General features: G+C 35.3%; 1 protein-coding gene across 1 annotated transcript in view; it reads right to left on the bottom strand.

The window, feature by feature from the left end:
* Positions 1–3022: 3022 nt before the first annotated feature.
* Positions 3023–27500, bottom strand: part of LOC144974445 (protein Wnt-7b-like) — a 33917-nt gene continuing 9439 nt past the window's right edge. The window contains exons 2-3 of the mRNA XM_078917322.1: positions 16792–17063; positions 3023–4803 (exon numbers count right to left, since the gene is read on the bottom strand). Coding sequence (XP_078773448.1) covers positions 4321–4803; positions 16792–17063 — 755 coding nt within the window. The 3' untranslated portion in view covers positions 3023–4320. The remainder of the gene's footprint in view (positions 4804–16791; positions 17064–27500) is intronic.

Genomic DNA, 27500 nt, shown 5'->3' on the forward strand with positions numbered 1-27500 from the left:
TGCTAATATTCACAATACAGGTGTATAGTAATCATATTTGAAGAGTGCTTGTTCGTAAAATAGCCTATATTTCTCTGTAAATATTGCGGACTCCTCTCCACTAGTAATTACAGATAAATACAGGTTGGGAAAGAGGCATTCTCTAATATCACAAACGAGTTTGATTTGTCAGTGATATTCCTATGTACAACTACCAAAAAGCAATATTTAGATTCTTCAATATGCAAATAAGTACCCTAGAAAAAAATGAAATCAGCTATGTATAATTCATAATAATTTTGTAACAATAAACATTATTGTCTTTAAACCATCAACATGTTGGACTGCAGTTTCTCTTTCTTTTTTTTTTAATTTAAAAATCATCAATTATTTACAAATTTTTATTTTTGATAACCAATTCTCTGAAGCTCAAGTTCTGACCAAGTGTGTATGAAAGGTTCTAGACAAAGCACCTATCTTACACACTTGTTCGGATCTTTATCTTAAACCGGTGCCTGCTCCTTAACCTCTTAACTTGATATTCTCTGAAGCTCTCTCGGTCTCACATAATATTATAATTTAGCCCCGCCATTAACACTTAGTCGCCGGAAATACTAATTTTCGCATATATATATATATATATATATAATATATATATATATATATAATATATATATATATATATATATATATTATTATATATATATAATATGCCCATGGAATAGATTTATTCAACGCCCATGACTTTCACCAGCATATACTTCAATTATAGTCTTCTCCATTCCTCTCAAGTTAGTTCGGCAAAAAAAAAAGTTACTTTCTTCGAGATTTCTATAACAATGTTCGCAACCATCATCACTTGTATTGGGCTTCAGATCCGCAAAAATCCTCCATTTAACCAGTTTACTGTCGTATTCTTGAAAGCTAGACACGTACTTAAAAATTTTTACCAGAAAACTCGTCCTTCGAATATCGATAGATTTTAATTGACCCTCACATATTGGCAAAAATTCTCAAACCTGGGACAGATATTGATCGATATTTGAAGGACGAGTTTTCTGGCCAAATTTTAAATACGTGTCTGTCCAGAGTAAGGAAGTTATCTGGTTAAATAACACAATCAATAGATGGACGAAAGAAATGACAATTGTCACCCACCGTCTCAAGCTGGTGTTATGTCAGGATGGTCTAGATGCCGAAAATAATTAATTTAAAATCAAAAAAATTATCAAAAATGTGAACGTTGATTTTCCGGGTCTTAATGAAACTACGTTTGTTGTTTCCAAGGAATTATATAATCTTAACATGAAATGTCCTTTTACTGTCTATGCATTAATATAAACTTATAATTTTTTGACTATGAATTAATACCTTATACCAAGTGTCATATTTTTGACTATGCAATTATGTATAAACTTGGGTCAATTGTCATATTTTGACTTAATTCAAGTGTCACATTTTTGACTATGCAATTATATATAAACTTAGGTCAATTGTCATATTTTGACTTAATCCAAGTGTCACATTTTTGACTATGCAATTATATATAAACTTAGGTCAATTGTCATATTTTGACTTAATCCAAGTGTCACATTTTGACTATGCAATTATATATAAACTTAGGTCAATTGTCATATTTTGACTTAATCCAAGTGTCACATTTTTGACTATGCATTACTTTTTCAGCACACAAATCATCCCATATAATACCAATCTGTGGTGGTGGGGTACATTTGTGACCCTTCGTCTCGAAACGGTATTATGTCGGGATGATTAAGATGCTGAAAATTGAATTTATAGCCAGAAATATCAGACTTGGGTTGAGTTTATGTGTTTTATTGAGGAGAATAAATATGATATTTTTCCTGAAACCAATACCCAATAATTCATATTGTTGACCAATTTAGCATTAATTTTGGGTTTTTAACAACTGGTTCACCGACATAATACCGTTTTGATACGATGGGTCGCATTTATGAATGATATGTAAGTGATTAAGAGACAGGTCAAAACAAGGAAAAGGATTTTGATTGTGTTTTGATATATAGTAGAGTATATGATAATAATATATAGATGGAAACAAACTCTGAAAATTACTAGAGATAAATTACATATTGGATTTAGGGTGTGTGGAGCGACAAAATAAATAAATCAATAACGTACATGAAAATATACATGATATGGACTATTATAACTGTACACTAGTCATGTGTTTATTGTATGTTTTCCCCAAAACTCAAGGGAATTAAAAACGCTTTAGTCAGTTGTCCATTGTCAAGAATCCAGATTTGGAAACAGTTCCTCACTCGAATAATCCTTGGTCAAACATATTTTCTTGATATAGAAATCACTTCACACGCATTAAAAAAGGTAAATGAATTCATTTTGTTGAAAACTTGCCCATCAAATGGTGTGAACTTGTGATTAATTTACCCTTGCTCATAGTGCGTTATCGAGGTAATTCTTGGATTACGACGATTTGTTTTTTTGAAATTTTAAAGATGTCTGACCTTTGTATATGACATGGTCTCCCATTGAGATTGGTACAAAGTGAAGTTAAAAGCAAAGCTTCCAGATGCCGTTCTGAATAATCAAGCAGTAGTTTATTTAAAAAAACAACTAAGTAGTATGTAGTCTCTATTTCGTCATGTGAGATTATTTTGACATAATATCCATTCAGTTTAACCCTCTCCTTACCACCTATTGGAAAATCGTCACATTTGTTACGATGCAACCGTCACTTTTCTCATCCAGATTTCATTTCTTTTTGCTATAGCTAAAAAAACTTGACATTCTGTAATAGAGCCCATATTGTCGAACAATATTATGTATAGAATGTACTTGTTGCTTTTCTGTTTGAGTAAGAAATGTCTGTTTTTGTGTTGGGTGTGTGTGAAGTTTTGGAGAAAATTCTGAAAATGGCTGGTAAGGAGAGGGTTAACACTACAACTCCACAGTTTTATACGTGCTGAAATACATAACACAAACTTGATAGTGTAAATGTTGTTGCTCGAAGCTCGAAGAAATAAATAATAACGTGAAGTTGAATGTAAGCTTCAATTTAATTACAAAAACAGATCAAATGAACGTTTCGGGTTTCCCCTTTATCAACAAAACAGGATGATTGAAACACCACAGATGAATGAGATGATGTGGTAGTGTTCACGTTATTATTTATAACACAAACTTGATAAAACAAACGACAAAATTACCCCACAGTGGAATGTTTTCTATTCCACAATTCATCGCTCCATTTCGTATAAGATAACAACGTGAAAGAATCTCAAACAAGGAAGGACCTTTAAAGCTGAAAATCGCAACGGATTTAGATAGTAAAATCTGAATAATAATATGACAACAATATTCTATACGGAGAAAATGCGCACACATTGATCAACTTTTTTTGTGTGTAATATTCTCTTTTTTTTTCCAAAGTCGTTTTCCTACAGTGTGGAACTATTAAAATATCACAAGCTCATTCTATAGGAGGTAGCGTGAGCTACAACCACAACACTTCGGTCTATTTTTACCCTGTATAAATATTAATATAGTTATGTAACTTTAGATACAGACGTTGCCGTAAACAAATTCTTTGAAGACATGATATGATTGACTCATTCATTATATAATTATTTCTAGGATCCAAATATAACATTTCACAATTTAAAAAAAATACAGGTACTTCAAATGTCAAAGCTTATTTCAGTGTTTAACTCTCTCCTTACCAGCTATTTACAGAATTTTACCCCAAAACTTCATACTAACCCAGCGCAAAAATAGATTTTTCAAACAGATTAGCAACGAGTATATTCTATATTTTGTTCAGAAAATGAGCTCAGCAACATAGTGTTAAGTTTTTACGGCTATAAGTATAACAAAATGAAATCAGAATAGGAAAAACTGTTGGATGTATCGTAACGAATGTGACGATTATCCTATGAGTGGTAAGGAGAGGGTTAAATGAACGACCTGTGTTTCCATTTTATCTTATTTTATTCTGACTCGAAAATATACTGTTATCTTTCCTTTATTTGGAGGCGTTTAGGCGATTGTATGCATTGTGTCAATGGTTGGCGCAAACCGATAAAGATCAAATGATATAGACCAGGGCCATAACGTTTTGAAGGTTGCCATATTGGTGTTATACCCAAACGTCCTCCCTGTAATGAAATAAATTCTTTGATGTTCTGTGGAAGAAGCAACGAATAACCAAGAGAGTAGGCTTCGTCAAACAACAGTTCAAAAGCATGTGTTTACGCTTACGGCGTTGAAGGAAATTTAATTCAGATGTGAACTATGTGGTGGTCATTTGATTATTTTCACAGCAGGTTTTCTTAATCCTCATTTGCAAGTGTATTGTTCTGTTCGCTCACTGCACCTCAAACACTCCACATAACAGCACCAATGAAATTTGCAGGAACATTGCCACACTCGCGTGTATTGGTGTGTGTTGTAACCCCTGCCACAACACATAAGCCCACACCCGTCGCCACCCTTTGAAGTTCTATTACAAGCACGACCTACAGTACCCAATGACCCAGTTCTTTCATCGAAATCACAGTAGTTTGGTGATCTTTTCAAGTAGACAAGATGGCTTCGTCGAGGCTTCCGGTGTGCTCTTTTGGAACGTCTGAGAATGAGAGAAATAGGTCTCTGAGACCTCCCACCCAGGTAGGGCACGACGAATTTTGCACGTTTGTAGCGTTTTTTCAAGGAATCTCCGATTTTTCGGAAGGAGGGCAGCGTTGTCCAACACGTCTTCATTGTACAAGATCCGGACACGCCGTGGCACTTGCAGTCTGTGATCATATTGTCTTTGACAGCCTGATTGTGAGAATAGAAAAATAATGATTTAGATTATTAAATAGAAGCAGTCAGAAATTCTGGATTTATTGCTAATACAGTCAAAAAGATTTGGGAAGCAAGAAATATTTTCTTATCGTTGATCAAGAATCTAAAGTTGCCTCGTTTGGGCATGGTCCAAGAAAGAAGTACAACAAGAAATACGAGGGGACACACAGCAAGAGTAACCATCCCAACATCAAAAACAGACGCCCACATGTATTCGTTTTTCCCTTCCACTGCCCGACTATGGAATAGCCTCCCAGCTGAAGTGGCTGAAAACGGTTGCCAACATGCCTTCACACGATTGCTAGAGTTCACAGCGTGACTTTTTAATCTATGTGTTTTTTTTTAGTTTTTTTTTTTTTAATTAGTATTATGTGCAGAGTTTTAGCAAGTTTAAAATGTAAAACCCTACAAACTGTGGAGTGATCCTCGACAATATTGGAGGTTTCCACAAGAAGAAGACGAAGAAGAACTGGAGTTCAGAGAAGAAGAACACTAGAGGAAGTGCTTGGAGTATCGCCAAGTATAGTTGATATATAAGTAGGGAATAGGTAAGCAAGTAAGTAGATTAGTTTTGTAAATAAATAAGTAGATAGGTAAATGGGTAAAGATCTAAGTTGGTAGGTTGAGAAAATAAAAGTATATAACATGTGCATCGTCGTTTTCAAGGTACTGATCACTATTCGACTGAAGGCGGGACCTAACCAAATCCGTTCTATTGATGCTATACGTTTAGGTAAAATACTCACAACATCGGCCATCGAATTAACAATCAATACACAAAACAGTGTGTAACTGTGTAAACATTTATAGTCTGATAAAATTTACTGAGAACTAATCACCGACAGGATGTCTAAATAACAAAATTACAAAGAGCTGGTGACGTCATCTTCGTTCCTTCTATTAGTGAATAAGGATATTTTGGCAATTGACCTACAGGACAAAATTGCGATACATAAATAGACATTTACCTAATATGTTCATTTATTTCCCAGTCAAAACATTCTTCACCAATCACTACATCATTGTCAGTTTTAGGAATATTCTTCAGATTTTAAAAAATTATCGTCATCGTCTTTTCCATTATATTATTATTATTATTATTATTATTATTATTATTATTATTATTATTATTATTATTATTATTATTATTATTATTATTATTATTATTATTATTATTATTTTATTATATTATTATTATATATTATATCTATTATCATCATATATCATTATTATTATTATTATTATTATTATTATTATTATTATTATTATTATTATTATTATTATTATTATTATTATTATTATTATTATTATTATTATTATTATTATTATTATATTATTATTATTATTATTATATTATTATTGATTATATAGTAGTAGTATGTAGTAGTAGTTAGTAGTAGTATAGTAGATAGTAGTAGTAGTAGAGTAGTAGAGATAGTAGTAGTAGTAGTAGTCAGTAGTAGTAGTAGAGTAGCTAAGTAGTAGTATGGTAGTAAGTAGTAGTAGTAGTAGTAGTGTTATTAGTACAGTTAGTAGTCAGTGGGTAGTTAGTAGTAGTAGTAGTAGTAGTTAGCAGTAGTCAGTGTAGTAGTAAGTAGTAGTATGTATAAGTAGTATGTTAGAATAATTAGTCGTAGTCAGTATGTAGTAGGAGTAGTAGTAGTAGTATTTAGTATAAGTAGTATGTAGTAGTAGTATAGTAGTAGTATAGTAGTATGTATTATTGATGATGATGATGATAATGATGAGGAATGATGATGATAATTATATTATTATTATTATTATTATTATTTATTATTATTATTATTATTATTATTATTATTATATTATTATTATTTATTATTATTGTTGTTGTTGTTGTTGTTATTATTATTATTATTATTATTATTATTATTATTATTATTATTATTATTATTATTATTATCACCATCATCATCTTTATCATCGTTATTATTTTTAGCAACAACAATATTATTATCATTCGTCCATAATAATAATAATATCGAATGATTAACTTCGATCAGAATCTTATTATTTTGGTTGACAGGGAAACAAACGAAGCATAATGTACACATCAGATCAAAGGGGTCGGTCGAGAGAGATGGGTGGTCTGATTGAATTATGATGGCAGACCACAACATAATGGTATCCCCCACCCCCCCCCCCCCCCCCCCCCCCCCCCCCCCCCCCACTCTACACTGACAAATCACAGTCTTCCCATTTTGGTCATTTCAATAGGGAATGAGATAAGCGGAAGAGTAGCGTCCCTTGATTGGACGTCACCCATAGTCTGTGACGTCACAGGCGGAAAAGTTATTAGAGAGAGAACGTCATGCTGGTTGTCCGCATGCGTCTCTCGTCCTCGCGAGGACGAGAGACGCATGCGCACAACCAACATGACGTTCTCTCTCTAATAACTTTTCAGTCGGTGACGTCACAGGCTATGGGTGCGAGGACGAGAGACGCATGCGCACAACCAGCATGACGTTCTCTCTCTAATAACTTTTCCGCCGGTGACGTCACAGACTATGGGTGACGTCCAATCAAGGGACGCTACTCTTCCGCTAATCTCATTCCCTATAGCCTTCAACAGTCATTTCATTTCCTTCGTAATGACGCATTGTAACTTAGTAACTGGTTCTAAACTATCGGAACAATAGCGGACGCCCTTATGAAATACTTCTCCCACGAGCATATATAAGTGTATCCAGAGGAGAAACATATTATAAATCTGATCATGTTTTGACTTTTATAAATTCTGATCACATGACATGTGGAAATGTTCTAGCCGGCATGAAGATTAATATGTACCGATTTTTGTGTGTGTGTAGAACCAAGGTGCTGGTTTCTGGGCGGACATGACATCAGACTGCCGAATCGAATTCAATTCAATTCAAACATTTCTTTATTGTCAGAAATACTGTGCATATTACTCATAAATGCATAGGCGTAATAGTAATAGCATATGATATTGACTATTGAATATTGACTATGAAACTTATTTTTTTTTTTTGTATTAGATACTTATCAATACTCTATATTACTAAGTAACATAGAATACTGTTTATATAATTGATAAATTGTATCTAAGCATAAACGTTACACAGAGCTTTTTAAAGGAATTTAGAACATATCAGCACTTACACGATAAATAAAATTCCCTTTATTCATTCCATAGGGGAAATTAATTTGTCTTTAGGGTCTATTCCAAGGGAAGACTGGATGGAATAACCCACGGATCAGCCGCAATGCAGCGCCGCAAATTGAGCTAGGGCGTGATGGCTTGCTCAAGGCCACACAGCGCAGTGGCGGGTGGATCGAACTCGGTACATTTCGGCTACGAAGCAAAGACCGTACCGCTGAGCCACGCTGTCCACGCAGGTAGGATACGAGACGATAAAAAAAAGTATATAATATATTATATATATAAGAAAAGAATAATAATATAATAATTGAGCTTTTATATAGCGCAATATCCACTAAACGTGCTCAAAGCGCTTTACAGGGGTCCCTGGCCAACAGCAACACTTAACATGTATGACGTGACATTTCGCCTGTTAGGCGATATTACAATTTGGACGAGCACGAGGAGTACTCATTTTACACCTGCGTATGGTGAGAGAATGTGAGTAAAGAGTCTTTTCCAAGGACTCAACTATGCGCCGAGCGAGGCTCGAAGCCAGGAACTTCCGATCCGAAAGCGAGTGTCATACCATAAGACCAAATCTTCGCACTAAAGAAGATAAATGTTTGATCTCAATGATCTTTCTAGGACATCTAAATCATTTTACATAACATACAGAACATTTGAAACCCATTTATCCATAGATTGAGGTGACTGCAACGTGTTAAAAAGTCTTAAACTTGAGACTTATAGCAATCAAATATTTTTATACTCTTCGTATGGTGGCTCAGGGATCTTGTCACAAAAGTCAAGCGACATTAAGCGTGGTAGGAATGGATGGGTGACAGTGATCATAAAAAATTCTGGCCCCCATGTTCTGTCCTTGGATATGGAAAAATTAACAAACTTTGCCCCACTCGCCGAAGGTGTGAATGAGTACCTGGCTATTGGCAGTGATGGGCACTGTAAGAGTGTTAGTTAAAAAAAAAATAAGAAAAGAACGCATAACAAGCGACCGACACTGTATTGAATGAAATACGGTTCCATATAGCCTGGTGGGGTAGGGGGTGGGGGGGGGGGGGGGGGGTTGATAAATAAAGCATTTTGAAGCGAGCTGAGCAATGGAACTTAGCGGACATGCGTTTTTAAAATATTCATTCCTATTTATTTATTCATTTTATGTATTGTTTTAATTTTAAAAAAACCCATGTTTATGATTTTTTCGGAATGCTTGGAAACATATCAATCTTTTTTTTTTTTTTTTAACCTCAGGAATGGGAGACACCCAATGTTTGTCGTTGCTTTGCCAGTTTAGAATTATCTCCGTCTTTTAAATACGACAATAAACAGAAATAGGGATATTGACCTTTAAAAAAAAATGGATATTTATCATAATATTAGTAATGATGATGATAATAATAATAATAATAATAATAATAATAATAATAATATTAATAATAATAATAATAAAAGAAATAATAAAAAAATAATAATAATAATAATAATAATAATAATAATAATAATAATAATAATAATAAAAGAAATAATAATAATAATAATAATAATAATAAAAGAAATAATAATAATAATAATAATAATAATAATAATAATAATAATAATAATAATAATAATAATAATAATAATAAAAAGAAATAATAATAATAATAATAATAATAATAATAATAATAATAATAATAATAATAATATAGTACATATTAATAGTTAATTATAATTCATATTAATGAAGTTTATAATATTTAATAAAAAATTATAAATATATAATCTTGAAAATATAATCAACAACATAGAATGGAGAAAATGTGTATCTTATAGCATATTTGAATTAATCATTTAATAATGACAATAAAATATAGATTATACTTTAAAAATGAATTATATAATATTAGTAATTATAATAATAATAATAATAATAATAATAATAATAATAATAATAATAATAATAATAATAATAATAATAATAATAATAATAATAATAATAATAATAATAATAATAATAATAATAATAATAATAAAATATAATAATTATAATAATAATAATAATAATAATAATAATAATAATAATAATAATAAAATAATAATAATAATAATAATAATAATAATAATAATAGCACTAATAAGGAAACATATCAATCTACAATGAAGTATAATGTATGTGGACAGCGTGACAGAAAGGTATTCTGTCATTGCATAGCAGTAGGTATAAAACCTGGTCTTGGTCTCAGTATTGGTTCGCTTTATAGACAAACTGACAGATGGAGACTGGTGGCCTGGGCTGTTAAAAAAAATAATTGACCTTTTATAACGCGAAATGTCCACTAACCGTGCTCAAAGTGCTTTACAATGGGTCACTGGTCAACAACAACATTTAACATGTAGGACGGGACATGACGCCTGTTAAGCGATATTACAATTTTTTTTTCGGACAGATACAATGCTATTAACGGCCAGGTATTCATTTTACACCTCAATACGGCGAGAGAAAGAGAGTAAAGAGCCTTTTTCAAGGACTCAACGATGCGCCGAGCGAGGCTCGAACCCAGGACCTTCCGATCCGAAAGTGAGTGTCATACCATTAGACCACATAGCCGCACATAATATTTTCATTATTGGCAGTAGCAAAGGAGGTCAAACATTTTCGAGGGGTCAAAAAATAATCTAGTTTGGCCGTAAGAAATATTGATGCTATGCGTTTATGTAAAATACTCGCAACTCCCGACATCCAAATTAAACATACCAACACACAAAACTCTGTTTATAGTCTGATTGATATGATCGTTCGCTCAATATGATTGATGATGGTTGATGTTGTTTAAAAATTTAACTTTTATATAGCGCAATATCCACTAAACGTGCTCAAGCGCTTTAGGAAAGGGTCCCTGACCAGCAGCAACACGAAACGTGTAGAAGGAGACTGTATGGTATAATATTAGCTTCTAAGATCAATACCTATTTCTCAATATAGATAGTATGACGTCACTCAGGCCTTTGTTATTGTTTTTGCCATCCGCGTTTGTGAGTTGTTCTCACTAAACTGTATTAACCAGACTATAAAAGTCCATGGTTACACAGAGTTTGTGTGTTGGTCCGTTATACTTCCGGATGGCAATGTTGTGAACTCCTTGGCCAAGCGCATTCTATCTATATAAGTTTTAAAGGGTTTAGAAAAATGAACTTTATATTTACTACATGAACTCTGTAGATCTAGTTATTGTTACTGAAATAATATTTTCTTTTTTTATTATCTCGGAATGCATAACTAGTCAACATTTTTTAAAAAAATGAACAAGAATAATAAACAACCATAAATTTGAAACAAAAAGAAGCGTTTACACTGGGGAAATGTGGAATTTTGCGGAATTTCCAACACGGTCTATCCAATAACATCACAGAAACTCGATGAGTAAATTCTTGGCTGCGTAAATAAAAATAATGGGGGGAAAAAACATGATATTTTCATTATAACAATGGGACGGTGTTTATAGCAGCCATTTCACACCACCGCACCAAATAACTTCGTCCGTTTTCACCGATTCATTTTACATTTCACACCATAGACACCAGAAACGGCGAACAAAGAAGACAAAAACGGCTGGAGGTGCGCCGGGCAATATTTCTCGTGTCTTCCGCCTCAACCTTTTATAAGATTTGTATTTTTCTATAGATCGTTCTCCATCGTAAAACGATTAAACATATTGTTGTCGTTAAGTGTGTTTTTCCATTGAATTGAGAGTCTACCAATAACATACTTGAGAATGCCTCCGAATTGAAAATAAAAAGCGGAGCATTAAAGCGTTATTATTTTTTACCCCAGGGTACGAGAGATATGGATATTTTATAATGTTGACACGTAAACAAAAGAAGAGGCACGGTTGAGATCATGTATGAAAACAACCGTAAGTTGTCAAGTGTTTCGACTGCAGAATAATTACACATTTCCAATTTTATACTCTAACCGCCGTCGTCAGATATAAATGTTATAAAAAATACAATTGAGTATTTCATATCTTCACGTATATTTTTTTTAAAAAAAGAGCTTTATTTGTTGGTTTTAACTTTGGTTTTCTTTATTTTATTCTTATATTCCACGACTCGTCTCTGTCTTTCCAAACTGTCAAATTTTCGTAATCGTTTTCAAGATTGCTTTGGTTAAATGTTTCAAACAACTTCGACGTGATCATCACGCGATTGAGTAGAGTGCAAACTTTGACACTTATAAAAGTATTACAGATACGCGTTGGGTGGCTTATCCTCCGACCGTGAACTCTTCGGAATTGCGGTTATAATTCTGATGCATGGCCTTTTGTGATTTTTTCACGGTCCTTTGTGAAGAGCGGCGATGGTGTTGATTATCACAATTATTATTAATAATTCATAATTTTATTACAAAAGCCTGTCTGGTAGGACGGCATACACACAAGAGAGAACAAAAAATGTCACAAAAATAGTTTGAAAAAAAAAAAAGAAAAATAGTTTGACAGTCTTAAGTTATTAAAATGCCACAAAAACTGAAAGGCTTACACACTGGTTGTCCCTAATCCTTATTAATTTTCTTTATCGTGAAAATTGTAATGTAAATATAATGATTTATTGCCCTGAAGGCTGGTTTAGATGGGTATTGTTGGTGCCTTGTTCTGATCACACCATGTGGCTTTTTTGTGTGTTCTCCGGTGTCTCCTATGCCTTTTTCTCTCACCCAACGAATTTATTCACCCTCAATTATCTACCTTTCTATCAGTCCATCCATCCACCCAACTATCCATCCATCCATCCACCCAACTATCCATCCATCCATCCACCCAACTATCCATCCATCCATCCACCCAACTATCCATCCATCCATCCACCCAACTATCCATCCATCCATCCACCCAACTATCCGTCCATCCATCCACCCAACTATCCATCCATCCATCCACCCAACTATCCATCCATCCATCCACCAAACTATCCATCCATCCATCCACCCAACTATCCATCCATCCATCCACCCAACTATCCGTCCATCCATCCACCCAACTATCCATCCATCCATCCACCCAACTATCCATCCATCCATCCACCCAACTATCCATCCATCCATCCACCCAACTATCCATCCACATCACCCAACTATCCAATCATCCAATCACAATTATCCATCGATCCATCCACCAACTATCACAACAATCCATGCCACAACTATCCATCCATATTATCCACAAAACTAATCCATTTCCATCCATCATTTCTTATCTATTCCGTTCCATCCATTTCCACCCAACTATCCATCCATCCATCCACCCGTTTCCATCCTCATCCACCCAACTATCCACCTCATCCATCCACCTACTATCGTCCATCCATCCACCCAACTATCCATCCATCCATCCACCCAACTATCCATCCATCCATCCACCCAACTATCCATCCATCCATCCACCCAACTATCCATCCATCAATGTTTCTGTTTATCCGATCTGTTCGAAGTAGTGCTGCTATAACTATTGTTCATTCTGCTGCCTTAAGAGGGATTTTGAGTACAAAACTTTCTGTAATTCATATTTCGTTCTTTTATATAGCTAGTCCATACTTTTACTTCAATACTTTTTACAATAGGAAACAAAATTGTGATATAAAACTAGTTCCAATCTCATTGGAAGTGTAAACCACTCTTTCGAAAGAATGGATACATAACTTCTTCTATTTATCTATCTATCTATCTATCTATCTATCTATCTATCTATCTATCTATCCATCTATCCATCTATCTATCTATACATCTATATATCTATCGATCTCTCTATATTTCTCTCTCTCTCTCTCTCTCTCTCTCTCTATATATATATATATATATATATATATATATATATATATATATATATATATATATCCATCTATCTCTGTCATTTGTTCTCATTTGTTCTCTCCTTCTGTCAAATGCTCTATTAGATAATCGAATTTCTCTCTTTGTCTATCTATTTATCCATCAATCAATCAATCGATCTTTATATGTATCTATTTATCTCCCTATTTATCTATTCATTCATTCGCCTATCAATCCATCCATCTACCTATATTAGATCTATCTTACTATCATCTATCTGTCTATCTCTCAATTTGTCTACCATCCCAACTCCCCCCCCCCTTACACCCACACACAAACACACACACACACACACACACACACACACACACACACACAACCTGCATTTAACAACTCTCTTAAGAGTCAAGAAGAGGGGGGTAAATCGGTTACTCGAATTTCAAGGGAGAGTAGTCATTATTTACTATTCACTTTCGTCTTATCTTTTCTTCCTTGCTGCTTCTACTTCTTCTCTCCTTCTACTGCTTGCCTTTTTCGCTGCAAATCATTCTCCCGTTCTGATATTTGTCCAGTGTCTTCAATTGCATTCTCCTATAGCCTCTCTCACTCTCTCCTTTCCTTCTGCTCAATTTTCGTCCTCCTCTCGTCTTCCTCCACTCAGTCTTCTTTTACTTCTTCTTCGCTTCTTCTCTTCTTCTTCTTCTCTTCTCTTCTTCTTCTTCTTCTTCTTCTTCTCTTCTATCTTCTTCTTCCTCTCTATCTATCTTCTTTATCTATCTATCTTCTCTTCTCTCTCTTCTCTTCTCTCCTTCTTCTCATTCTTCTTTCTTCTTCTTCTTCTTCTTCTTCTCTTCTTCTTCTTCTTCTCTTCTTCTTTCCTCTCTCTCTCTCTCTCTCCTCCTACTCCTTCTTCTTCTTCTTCTTCTTCTTCTTTCTTCTTCTTCTTCTTCTTCTTCTTCTTCTTCTTCTTCTCTCTTCTTCTCTCTCTTCTTCTCTCTCTTCTTCCTCTCTCTCTCTCCTCCTCCCTCGCTCTTCTCTCTCTTCTCTTTCTTGCTCTTCTTCTTTCCTCTCTTCTTCTTTCCTTCTTCTTTCTTCTTTCTTCTTCATTTCTTCTTCTTCTTCTTCTTTCTCTTCTTCTTTCTTCTTCTTGCTTCTTCTTCTTCTTCTTCTTCTTCTTCTCTTCCTCTCTTCCTTCTCTTCCTTCTCTTCCTTCATTCTTTCCTTTCTTCTTCTTCTTCTTCTTCTCTCTCTTCTTCTCTTTTTCCCTTTCCTTTTCTTTCTCTCTCTTCTTCTTCTTCTTCTTTCTTCTCTTCTTCTCTTTTCTTCTTCTCTCTTCTTCTTTTCTTCTTCTTCTTCTTCTTCTTCTTCTCTTCTCTTCTTCTTTCTTCTATCTTCTTCTTCTTCTTCTTATCTTCTTCTTCTTTCTTCTCTTCTTCTTCTTCTTCTTCTTCTTCTTCTTCTATCTTCTTCTTCATCTTCTTCTTCTATCTATCTATCTATCTATCTATCTATCTATCTATCTATCTATCTATCTATCTATCTATCTATCTATCTATCTATCTATCTATCTCTTTCAAGTTCAAATGAGTGCCTGACCGTCAACAGCGTTGTCTCTGTCGGAAAAATTAGTAACATCGCCTAACAGGCGTCATGTCTCGTTCTACATATTACGTGTTGCTGTTGGTCAGGGACCCCATGAAAAGCGCTTTGAGTACGTATATTGGCTATTGCGCTTTATAATAGCTCAATTTATTTTTATTTTATTCCAATTCATTGAATAAAAATCCTACTATTAACTTCAAAAAGAAATACTTAACATGGCATGAGCTTTTCGAAAGTAGTGCTGCTATGATTATTATTCATTCTGCTGCCTTAAGAGAGATTTTGAGTACAAATCCTACTGTAATTCGTATTTCGCTTTTTTATATAGCTAGTCCATACTTTTACTTCAATACTTATTACAATAAGAAACAAAAGTGTGATATTAAAAAAAAAAAAACTGGTTCCAATCTCATTGGAAGTGTCAACCATTCTTTCGGAGGAATGGATACATGCCTTGTGTAATTGAACTTCCGGTTTCAAAGTGATGGCATCATATTTTCTAGTCTAAATATATGCTAGTCGTCAAGAAAGATCATTCATCCTTGCTCTTTTTTAAAAACATTTTTTTTTCAATTGAGCTTTTATATAGGGCAATATCCACTAAACGTACTCAAAGCGCTTTACAAGGGGTCCCTGGTCAACAGCAACATTTAACATGTAGGACGAGACATGACGCCTGTTAGGCGATATTACAATTTTTCGGACAAAGACAAAGCTGTTTACGGCCAGGTACTCATTTTACACCTGAGTACGGTGAGAGAATGTGAGTAAAGAGTCTTTTCCAAGGACTCAACTATGCGTCGAGCGAGGCTCGAACCCAGGACCTTCCGATCCGAAAGCGAGTGTCATACCACTAGACCACATAGCCGCGCATTACGTCCCGTGATCCTAATTATCTGCCGATACACCCTAATACTAAAATAGTTAAGCCATCTTATGAATCTATATGTAACCTATTAACTATTAGTCTTCCGAAAGGATACACACTTCCAATGATTTTGGAACCGAAAACATAGATGTGACGTCACGACTTTTCTGCCATATTTACATCGTCTAGAAGCTTAGAATTCACTTTGTGCGGCAATGTGCTCTTGTGGTATGACACTCGCTTTCGGATCGGTAGGTCCAGGGTTCGAGCCTCGCGCTCGGTGCATAGTTGAGCCCTTGGAAAAGGCTCTTTACTCACATTCTCTCACGGTTCTCAGGTGTAAAATGAGTACCTGGCCGTTAACAGCATTGTCTGTGTCCGAAAAATTGTAATATCGCCTAACAGGCGTCATGTCCCGTCCTACATGTTAAATGTTGCTGTTGACCAGGGACCCCTTGTAAAGCGCTTTGAGCACATTTAGTGGATATATTGCCCTATATAAAGCTCAAGTTACAATTTACACTTTGATTTACTCAGGCTTACCTTTCTACCGGCTCGTATATTGTGAAGGTTCATCAGAGACCTTGCATTCCTGACAATTTCTCTGGCATCCATGAACTTTCTGGCGAGTTTGAGGCCATACCGGATGTCAGCGCTACATCCTCCCCACTTCCATCCACCAGGATTGACTTTTCCGTCTCTTTTGGCCTGATCACAGCCACAGTTTGACAGATTTCCAAAGCTGCAGGCCTGTGTTATCCCATACGTGACGCCAGCTGATGTTATTGTGTAGAGATAGGCGGCCTCTTTGGTAGCTGAAATTAGAAGAAATAATTTTATTATCTTTCAAATTATGACATTATCATAAACCCACGGTCCTCTTCTACATTGGAGGTCCCAATAGCACAGGCTTCACACTCAAAAGGTATAAGATCGACTCCGAGATATTTTGTTTTGAAGCCCCCTACCACTCAGCAATGATTGGATAGATGCGTCTGTTAGATCTGTCGAAACGTATTTTGCGATAGACTAGCGTCCTTTCCATAGGGAAGCAATCAATTGCTATTGTCCGTTTAACATCATAGAAACCGGGATCGATAAAATGCGGCTCCAATAGTCTTAGGGTTATTAAGAACTCGCTCTTTCCACAACATAATTCGAGAAAGAAACAGAAGCTTCATACATCGGATGTCCCACGTTCACTGAATGAGGGAATTGACCCCAAAACTCCGGCCCTAGTGTCGTTTCCTTGGGTAAGACACTTAACACAGTATTGCCCAATTTAGCTGGGGTGTTATTGAATACTTATTAGCTATAACCAATGACCGACTTTTGTAGTACAAAAATACAAAAAGGTAGCATGGCAGGCGATTTGTACTGCATGGATACCTGATTCTATATAACATATGGGGAGAAGGCGGGGTAGGGGGGATAAGGATTGCAAAGCGGCCTAGTAAAACACGCGCTCCACCCATGTCTCAAGTCTTATTGTCAAAATATATTATTATGAATAATGTTTAGTTTGTCGCTCTCTCTCTCTCTCTCTCTCTCTCTCTCTCTCTCTCTCTCTCCCTCTCTCTCTCTCTCTCTCTCTCTCGCTCTCTTTCATTCACTTGCACGCACGCACACAAACACACACACACACACACACACACACATTTTACGGATAACATTTTAACTATTATGACAATGTAATAAATATTAACACATTTCGTGATTATATGAAGAAGGTCATAGGCCGAAACGTCGTTTGTTTTCTGTTGTTCCCTTATGATATTATGATCGCATTTGCTCACTGTAATTTTGTCTCCCTCGTAAACTGGTCTCATTTATGCACTTCTATTTTTTTATTTTATGCATTGTGTTTGATCAGTCTCTTTATCTATATCTCTGCTTTTTGGAAAAAGTGGGCGGGCTTATTTTTGTCAGCGATTCTCTCCCTTCCCCCCCCCCCCCCTCTCTCCACCTCCCCCCCCCTCCTCTCTCTCTCTCTCTCTCTCTCTCTCTCTCTCTCTCTCTCTCTCTCTCTCTTTTCCTCTTCCCCCACCCCCTCTCTTTTCCTTTCCTTTCTTCCTTCCTTCATTGATTTCTATCTCTCTCTCCTCTCTCTCTCTCTCTCTCTCTCTCTCTCTCTCTCTCTCTCTCTCCTCTCTCTCTTCTCTCTTCTCTCTCTCTCTCTCTCTCTCTCTCTCATCTTTCTCTCTCTCTCTCTCTCTCTCTCTCTCCATATACATATATATATATATATATATATATATATATATATATATATGTGTGTGTGTGTGTGTGTTTGTGTGTATGTGTGTATGTGTGTGTCTGTGTGGATCTGCATGCGTGTGCTATTTGTATTTCCTTTTGACTGAAATAAATACCTAAACGAAAAGTCACCACCATAATGATATCCTCGACAATAATTCCTGTCTATATTTTAAAAAAAATAAAAATAAAAATAAAACCCTCATTCTATATATTATAATTCCCCGCCGTGTCGTGAAAACTTCATTCATTCAATCTTATAATATATAATATTATAACATGTAGTCTAGCTTGGATGTAGATATGCCTGTATATTATGGAGAAAAAAAAATGAAACCCTACCCGAGCTATGTGAAATGCCCGTTTAGATGAAATGGTTAGATTGCGCTGAGAGCAAGATGGTACGGGCCGATTTACCTGATAGAGGACGGTAAAGTGTGGTACTTTATTTCTGTCACGGAATGTCTTTTATTGACATGCCTCTCATACCTTATTCAATTATTCCTGTTCCAAAAATATGCTACCAATCGTCTCAAAAGAGTTTTTTTTCAACTCTCTCCTTACCAAGCGCTTAGAGTCTGGTGTCTCGGAGTCATAGCGCTTTATAAGTTTTCAGCATTATTACCAGACATTTTCAGGATTTCCCCCCAAAACTTCATAACCAACTAACACAAAAATATATATATTTTATTACTCAAAAACAATAGCAGTATAGTTCTTCCGATGAATAATGTTTAGTTTGTCGCTCTCTCTCTCTCTCTCTCTCTCTCTCTCTCTCTCTCTCTCTCCCTCTCTCCCTCTCTCTCCTCTTCTCTCCTCCCCCCCCCCCCTCTCTCTCTCCTCTCTCTCTCTCTCTCTCTCTCTCCATCTCTCATCTCTTCTTTAGCAAAACGTAATCTACAACACACTGTTCATTTTCTCTAAATTTTGTGATGTACAGGAAATTTGAATAAGAAAATGTTTGTTGTATCGTAACGAATTGAAATTTCCCTATAGATAGTTGGTAAGGAGAGGGTTAAGTCGGAATAAATTGAAACTGAATTTTAACCTAAAATAATATTATTTATTTAGAATTAATGGAGAGAAAGTTATGGTTCTGAGCCTTTATAAAAAAGTCAATTCTAATTCTTATCATTTTGAATTTAACCTCATCGGGAACAATGGTGTCGTGCCAACAATGTGATTCCAATCTCCTTGAAAGTGTGAACCAGTACTCCAGAGGAATGGATAATATATTTTTTTTGCAACTGACTTTTGGTTTCAGAGTAATGGCATCATAATATTTCTAGATGATGAGATTGATATGTATTCAGGTATGTATTCATTCTTTCGAAAGAATGGTTACACTTCCATTGGATTGAACCAGTTTTTTATTCACAATTTTGTTTCCTTGTTAAAAGTATTGAAGTATAAAGTATGGACTAGCTATATAAAAGAACGAATATAATGTGTCGTCAAAAAATACCACCCATCTCGGTTTGTGCAACCGGCAAGCAATAGAAGTTGCCAAAGAAATCCTGCTACTAATAAATATTTATGTTCACCTTAAGAATCATTATGTAAATTTTCATTGTTAGTTCATCCGGAAAACTGGTTACACACTCCAATGAGTTTTGAAACTGAGAGCAGAGGAAGTTTGCGACGTCATAAACTTGTTTTCCACTATATTTTAAATATTTTATATTGAAAACCTTTTATCTCCAGAGACTCCTACTTTTCTCTAGCTTCAGGTCCTCGTTGAGATTGTATTCGCAGAATACCTTGAAAATTCGTTGTAAACATTTGTTTTAGAATAACCAAGTTTCTGGATGACATTTTCTGTGAACTTCAAACATTTTGAGCCATAGAACAAAATGCTCAGGACATTACTCTTAAAATTCCCGATTTTAGTGCTGGAATACAATCCCGTTGCTCTCCAAAATTAAATGGTATCATTGCTGTAATGTAAATATTACAACGCAAAGAATAGTCCACTACAAATATGTCACCCGTCGTCTCAAAACGGTATTATGTCGGAACGAACAATATGCTTGAAAGCCGAATTTAATGTTAAACTGGTCAAAAATATGAACTGTTGGCACTAGAATCCTAAAAAGTGGTATCCCTCAATAAATCATATAAACTCAACACAAGTCTGATATTTCTGGCTATAAATTCAATTTTCAACATCTTAACCAACCCAACTTAATACCGTTTTGAGGCGAAGGGTCACGAATGTTAAACCTATCCCTTAATTATAATCGCGTCCGGTGATGAGACTTGCAAATAATAATAGGTGTACGTCGGGTGAAGGTAAATACATTTCTGTTTGACCTACACACTCATGCCCATTTGTGACCCTCCGTCTCAAAACGGTATTATGTTGGATGATTCAGACCAAAAAGTGAATTTAGAGATAGAATGATGAAATTGGAGCTTAGAATTTTTTCAATGCAAAAAGTCTTTATACTCACCATAACGTACAGAAATTAACCCAAGTTGGATATTTGGCTATGAATTCAATTTCCCTTACCGAGTGGATCCCGACATAATACCGCTTTGATACGGTGGGTCACATTTATGTCGAAAAATTGACTGACTCTTTGCTTTGTGTTATGTTATTTATATATTTTGTTTGTTCATTTATTTATTATTTTGCTAATTGCGACGTTTGATTGACTCAAAACATACCCCCCCAACCCCCCACAATGGTGGCCAGTTACAATTGTGTGACTCAGTTGATAGAGATTGAATTCATTGCATCAAATTTGAAACTTTGTGGATTAATTTCTCCTCGTTATGGTGGATAATGAAGCACGTTCTAATTTCTAACAATTTTAGTTCTAAATTCACTTTTTCTGGGTTCCATTCATCCCGACATAATACTGTTTTTAAACGGTGGGTCACATAATATATTCTCATTTGGCTTCACAATATTTCAACGATTATGCGCTTATAATAATTGTTAAAATGTTAGCTTTTTTCATTACTTTTTTCATGTTGGTCTCAACATTGGGTATATTTATTCCCCAATATTATGTAACCTCTTTACTGTTAGTCCTCCACAGGACTGGTTACACAATTCTAATGAGTATTGAACCGGAACAGAGGAAGGCGTGACGTCACTACTTCCGTTTTCCATTATTTTTCAATTATTCCATTCCGAAATAAAACCAGATTGACGTGGATGGACCCAATATGTCAGTTTTTTCCAATGTCAAAATGTTGATGTCTCAATAGATAGTATGCGCTTGCTAAGAAGCTCATAACATTGCATCGGATATAACGGACCAACACCAAAACAGTGTGTATCCATGAACGTTTATAGTCGGGTAATACAGTTAAGTGAGCATACTCATAACGCGGATGGCAAAAAACAATAACAAGACCTGAGTGATGTCATCTGCATACTATCAATAACTTTTTTGCACATTTTAGATTGAAAATTTCAAAAAAAGTGTTTTTCACATATTAGATTGATTTTTTAAAAAGAAAGGTTTTTCAAACTAAAACACCGATTTAAGGCGATGTGTTCCATATGACCTTCTGACATCCCTGTCCTCGGACGAGTTCCGTATTATACCAAGCCGTGAATGGACTCCAGAGGGTCCTATTTAAACGATCTTGACTCCCCGTTGATGCTACTTGTACGACTAGGCTAAACTGTCTGTCATGTTCTGAAAACACTCACTCATTATAAAATTTTGGCCAGAAATATCATCCTTCGATAAATATCGATCAATTCAAATGTACCTCATCTTGTCAAAAAACTTGAGGAAATCCTCAAGGAAGTCTCATGTTTGATAGTTTTGGAGGAAGATGATCGATATTTTAATCGATCTATCTATAATTGAATAACGATTCCTCTAGTCATCTTTTAAAAAAAGTGTTTCTTCAAAATACATCATTCAGTATAGACGATGATACCTTATTGGCATCTCCATTGATGGTATTTGGACAATTATACTCTTCTATATTGAAAAGAAACCCCACCAAATCTTTGAGCACTTTGTTCAGAAACCTTTAACTTAAAATATAGATTGATTAGATTAATCCTCAACTTGTGGAAACGTTTCAAATCTAAGACATTATTTATTAAAGTCTCAGTTTAGGAGTTGTTTGTATCGTTTCTGTTTGACAAGTTGATGATCTGATGATAATTGAAAGATATATCATTTCAAGTTAGAGTTCTATAATATGGCCAATGTGAGAGAAAATCTGTTTTGACAGTGTACGACCGTTTGGGTGATGATAGATACCCCCATTTGGATTCATTGAGATCCCATGGTCTCTATTGGACCCCCAGCCAGGTCAATTAGTCGTGTGACCCGGGGTGACCCCGAGGTGGGCGTTATGTCCATTCTGTGAAGGTGTGATAATATGGCGGCGGTGGAGAGAGTGGTGATTAGTTGTTTGAAATGAATAAAAAATGGAAAGAAAGAAAGAGAACAAATAAAAACAAACCCAAAACCCCCCAAAAACTTGAGCTTTTATATAGAGCAATATCCACTAAACGTGCTCAAAGCGCTTTACAGGGGGTCCCTGACAAACAGCAACACGTAGCATGTAGAACGAGACACGACGCCAGTTAGGCGATATTACAATTTTTTTTTTCCGACAGACAACTCTGTTAACGGCCAGGTTCTCATTTTACACCTGAGTACGGTGATAGAATGTGAGTAAAGAGCCTTTTTCAAGGACTCAACTATGCGCCGAGCGAGGCTCGAACCCAGGAACTTCCGATCCGAAAGCGAGTGTCTTACCACTAGACCACATAGCAGCATATAAAGAAGGAGAAAAAAGAGGAAGTGGAGGAGGGGGAGAGGAGGAGGAGGAGGAGGAGGAGGAGGAGGAGGAGGAGGAGGAGGAGGAGGAGAAGGAGGTGGAAGAGAAAGAAATAGAAAAAAGAAGAGGACTAAGAGTAAGAGAAGGAGAAAAAGAATAATGAGAAATTAAAATTGCATGTTAGTAATATTTCCTGCTCACCACCAAACACTAGGTAAAAGATCTTACTTGCTTTTCAAATATTATGAGCACTTATACTTATAATGCATTTATGATGGTAAAGTGTTGGATTGAGGCATCCCCAATTTAAAAAAAAAGAAAAATTATTGATTGACGGGTTTTTGAAAAAAATATTCGTTTCTTTTTTTTTTTGTTTTGTTTGTCTGTTTTTTGTTTTTTGTTTGTTTGTTTGTTTGTTTTTTTTTTATTTACAATATGAAAATGGACAGTAGCAATTCTTCATTGCCCCTGACTCTTTATATAACTCTAGTCGAGTTTTTTTAAAAATCAGATGTAAATCAAAAAATCCAGGCAAATTTTACTTCTGTGGAACCTAGGGGGGGGGGGGGGGGGGGGGGGGGGGTTCAATAACCTTTGAAATGGATCCCAAGTAGCTAACGTCCAACCAAAATTTGTTGGTGTTTTGATTTTTGTTTTCTAGAATGAGCTACTATGAAAGATAATGTCCCTCTCTCTCTCTCTCTCTCTCTCTCTCTCTCTCTCTCTCTCTCTCTCTCTCTCTCTCTCTCCCTTCTGTTGTAAAATAAATATGCTCTACTCAATGGATGCTTCAAAAAATCCATGGCTTTTTTCCTCCAATTTTTCAATTGTTTAACAATAAGTTCGGTCAGCACCTCGGACCCCGTGTCAGTCGAGAGATTCTTCATGTAGTTTTGTCACCCAACCGTTCACCATTCGCCCGCATGGCTAAGCCCAACGCGTGGGTAACCGAGTCCGACAAAGCTTTCAACACGCCCGATTACACGCCCGACTTCTGCCCGTCAAAAGGAAGGCAGGGGGAGTGCCGGAAGTTCTAAATGTCGTCTGCTCTTCCAGCAGGGTAGTCAGTTAATTATTGGATTGGTCCACCCATCACTTAGAGCAATTTAAAACATTTCCTCTTCATTGACAATGAGGAGTGAATGAACGTCTGGTTCTGTCTAGCTTTGGCTATCATTGTTGATACGAGAATGCCCCCTAAAAAAGGTGGTTGAATGTCATATTATGGGAAACGAGGATTGAATAAAAATAAATATACTGTGAACTTTAGATTTTAAAGCGTTCAAATTTTAAGACTGTATCTTTAGTCCTTCATAGCCGTGAAAAAATTAGAAGTCTAATTCAAAAATCAACGTCTGGTTCCATAATATGGTCTACTTATATCCATGGATTCATTTCAAACCAGTAAAAGGGAACTTAACCCAATGCATTGTCCTAATGGATCAGATAAGATACTATTTATGTAGAGTCAATCACGTTTATTAAAATCTTACATGCGAATGAATAGAAACTGTAGATAGGTATAATATTTTTATTGCAAATTGTCACCTAAAGATATATAAACGAATAAAAAGAGTAAGCAGGGAATACAGAAAGAAGACAATGGAATTGGAAGAAGAGGAGAAGAGGAGAGGAAATTATAGGAATGGAGGATAGATAAGGAGAATAAATATGGGAAGAAACTCCAAAACTTTGATTTTAAAATTAGAATTATTTTGAACACTGTCATTAAAATCAGATAATAATAATAATAAATGGCATTTATATAGCGCTTTACCCCGTTGTCACAGGCTCTAAGCGCTTTACAGTGATATAAAACAAAACATATTACAGTGAGACAAGTGTGAAGGAAACGTGATACGAATTCAATTTAACAACAACAAAATATGAAAATAATATTGCAACATTATGACGTAAAAAGATAAAACTTAAAGTGAGATTTGAACGTTGTCAACGAATCCGAGCATCTAACGTGTGACGGGAGAGAGTTCCAAAAATGGGGGGCCGAAAATTGAAAAGACTGTTCACCTATTTTACGCAATGGCTTAGGTTTGACAAGGATTGATTGGTCATTGCTTGACCTCAAGTTTCTATTGTGGACATATATGTTTAGAAGGTCTTTAATATAGGAGGGACTGTTCGTGCTCAGGGATTTGTAGACAACAGTACAAATCTTATAGGCAACTCTTTTTTCAACAGGAAGCCAATGTAACCCACGGAGAAGAAGAGTTTCTGACGGGTATTTTTTGTTATTATTAAAATCAGATCATCTCTATGCTCTAATAGTTAACGACACACACGTTTGCAAAAGATTTAATAATATTCTTGTTCAGGTTTGAGTTCAATGTCAAGTCCATAAGATGCAAAAAGCACTCTGATCATCGCTGCAAATCTTACACAAATTACTTAGCTAAATCTATCTATCCCTCCACATTCTAGATATAGTTTAGAATTGAGTTTTTAAAAGATTTAAGTGCTACTTTTCTTTTGGGGGGGGGGGGGGGAAGAGTTGGTTTATTTCTGAGTTATAAGCACATTTTATTGTAATGAACACAACATTCTTCGTGTACCACCTTCGGTGTAACGATGTTAACTCTTCACTTTACAACCCTTCTATCATTTTTAATGTCCTGGCATCCATTTCAAACCAGTAAAAAGGAACTTTAAAATCATCGCAAAGGATTTGAGGAAATACTTATATAAATTCCGTCAGGCTTACAATAATCGTATATGTGACTTGTCGTCTCAAAGCGGTAATATGTTGGGGTGACCCAGGTGCAAAGAAAAAAATGATATTATTGTCGGAATGCCTAAAAAAGTAGAATTATAATCGTTGTCAATTAAAGAAGCTGTGACTATTGTCTTCAAAAAGTACTAAAAAATATAGCAATGTTTCTTAGAATCAATAGTTTGGCGTCTAAATTATTCTGTTATAATACTAGTTTGAGCCGATGCATCACATATTAAGGATTAACAAGCAACAGACGAGTTCATTTCCACTCGTCTTGTAAATTGGGGCATTAAATTTAAAATACGATATTCATGAAATAAAATTTAATGAATTCGTCAAATATATCAAGATTTAGCAGCGGACTAAGGCAATATATTTTCCTAAAGATCGTAACCAGGTTAGGTTTTGAAGAAAACAAGCAATGTGTCATTTAATCATTTAATCTCAATTGACATTTTATGTCATTTTTATAATCCAAACACAAATTTAGTTTATGACATTTTAAATCGCTACGTCTGATCTTAAAGATAAATGATTTATGCGCTGCCAGCGCAACCCATAAGGGTTATTTCCGGATTACATTCGTATATCATTTATTCAGGGAAGAAGTAAAAGGTGTGAATTGATTATATTTTCTTAAGGAAGTGAGAAGGTTATTTTAGTTTTGTCTATATCGTGTTAGCTTATAAAACTAGATACCAACCCAACACTTGATTCTTGACCCTTTAGCGTCAAGATTAAATTTCTTTGATAATAATATGATTTCTCCCTTAATTATTATCAGGTTGTAACTGCACCGTCGCACACTCGGGCTAAATAATTTTTTTCTCATTTTTGTAATAACACTTTTACTCCATACGTCGATATTTTCAGATAACACAAAATAGTTCCAAAATTCACATTTGAAACCTCAAAAGACATTTTGAAAAAATAAAGGGCCGCTATCTGAAAATACCGGAAAAGTTATTCTGGCTAAAAAAAAATAAAGAGAGACAAATAGCAGCTGTACGGTTTCTAAAACATAACAATTTGCATTTAAAAATGAACTTTTATATATCGCAATATCCATTAAATGTGCTCAAAGCGCTTTTACAAAGGGTCCCTGGCCAACAGCAACATTTTACATTTTGGACGGGACATGGCGCCTGTTAAGCGATGTTACAATTTATTTCTAACAGAGACAACGCTGTAAACGACCAGGTACTCATTTTACACCTGAGTACGATGAGGGAATGTGAGTAAAGAGCCTTTCCAAGGACTCAACTATGCTCCGAGCGCGAGGCTCGAAATCAGGACTTTTCGATCCGAAAGCGAGTGTCAAACCACTAGACCACATAGCCGCACAAATTTTTGAAGATTGACGAGTTCAATGTAATAAATCAGATAAGATACAAACGGGTAACAACATCCCTCCTTAACTAAAATGAGAAAATAAGAAAAAAAAAAAGTAGCAATCTTAGAACTTTCGCATTGCAAATTATGTAAACTTAGTTCTTTAAGA

This window comes from Berghia stephanieae, chromosome 6 (assembly GCF_034508935.2).
Source record: "Berghia stephanieae isolate SIO BIC M18660-M18661 chromosome 6, UCSD_Bste_1.3, whole genome shotgun sequence".
In the NCBI taxonomy this organism is placed as follows: Eukaryota; Metazoa; Mollusca; class Gastropoda; order Nudibranchia; family Aeolidiidae; genus Berghia; species Berghia stephanieae.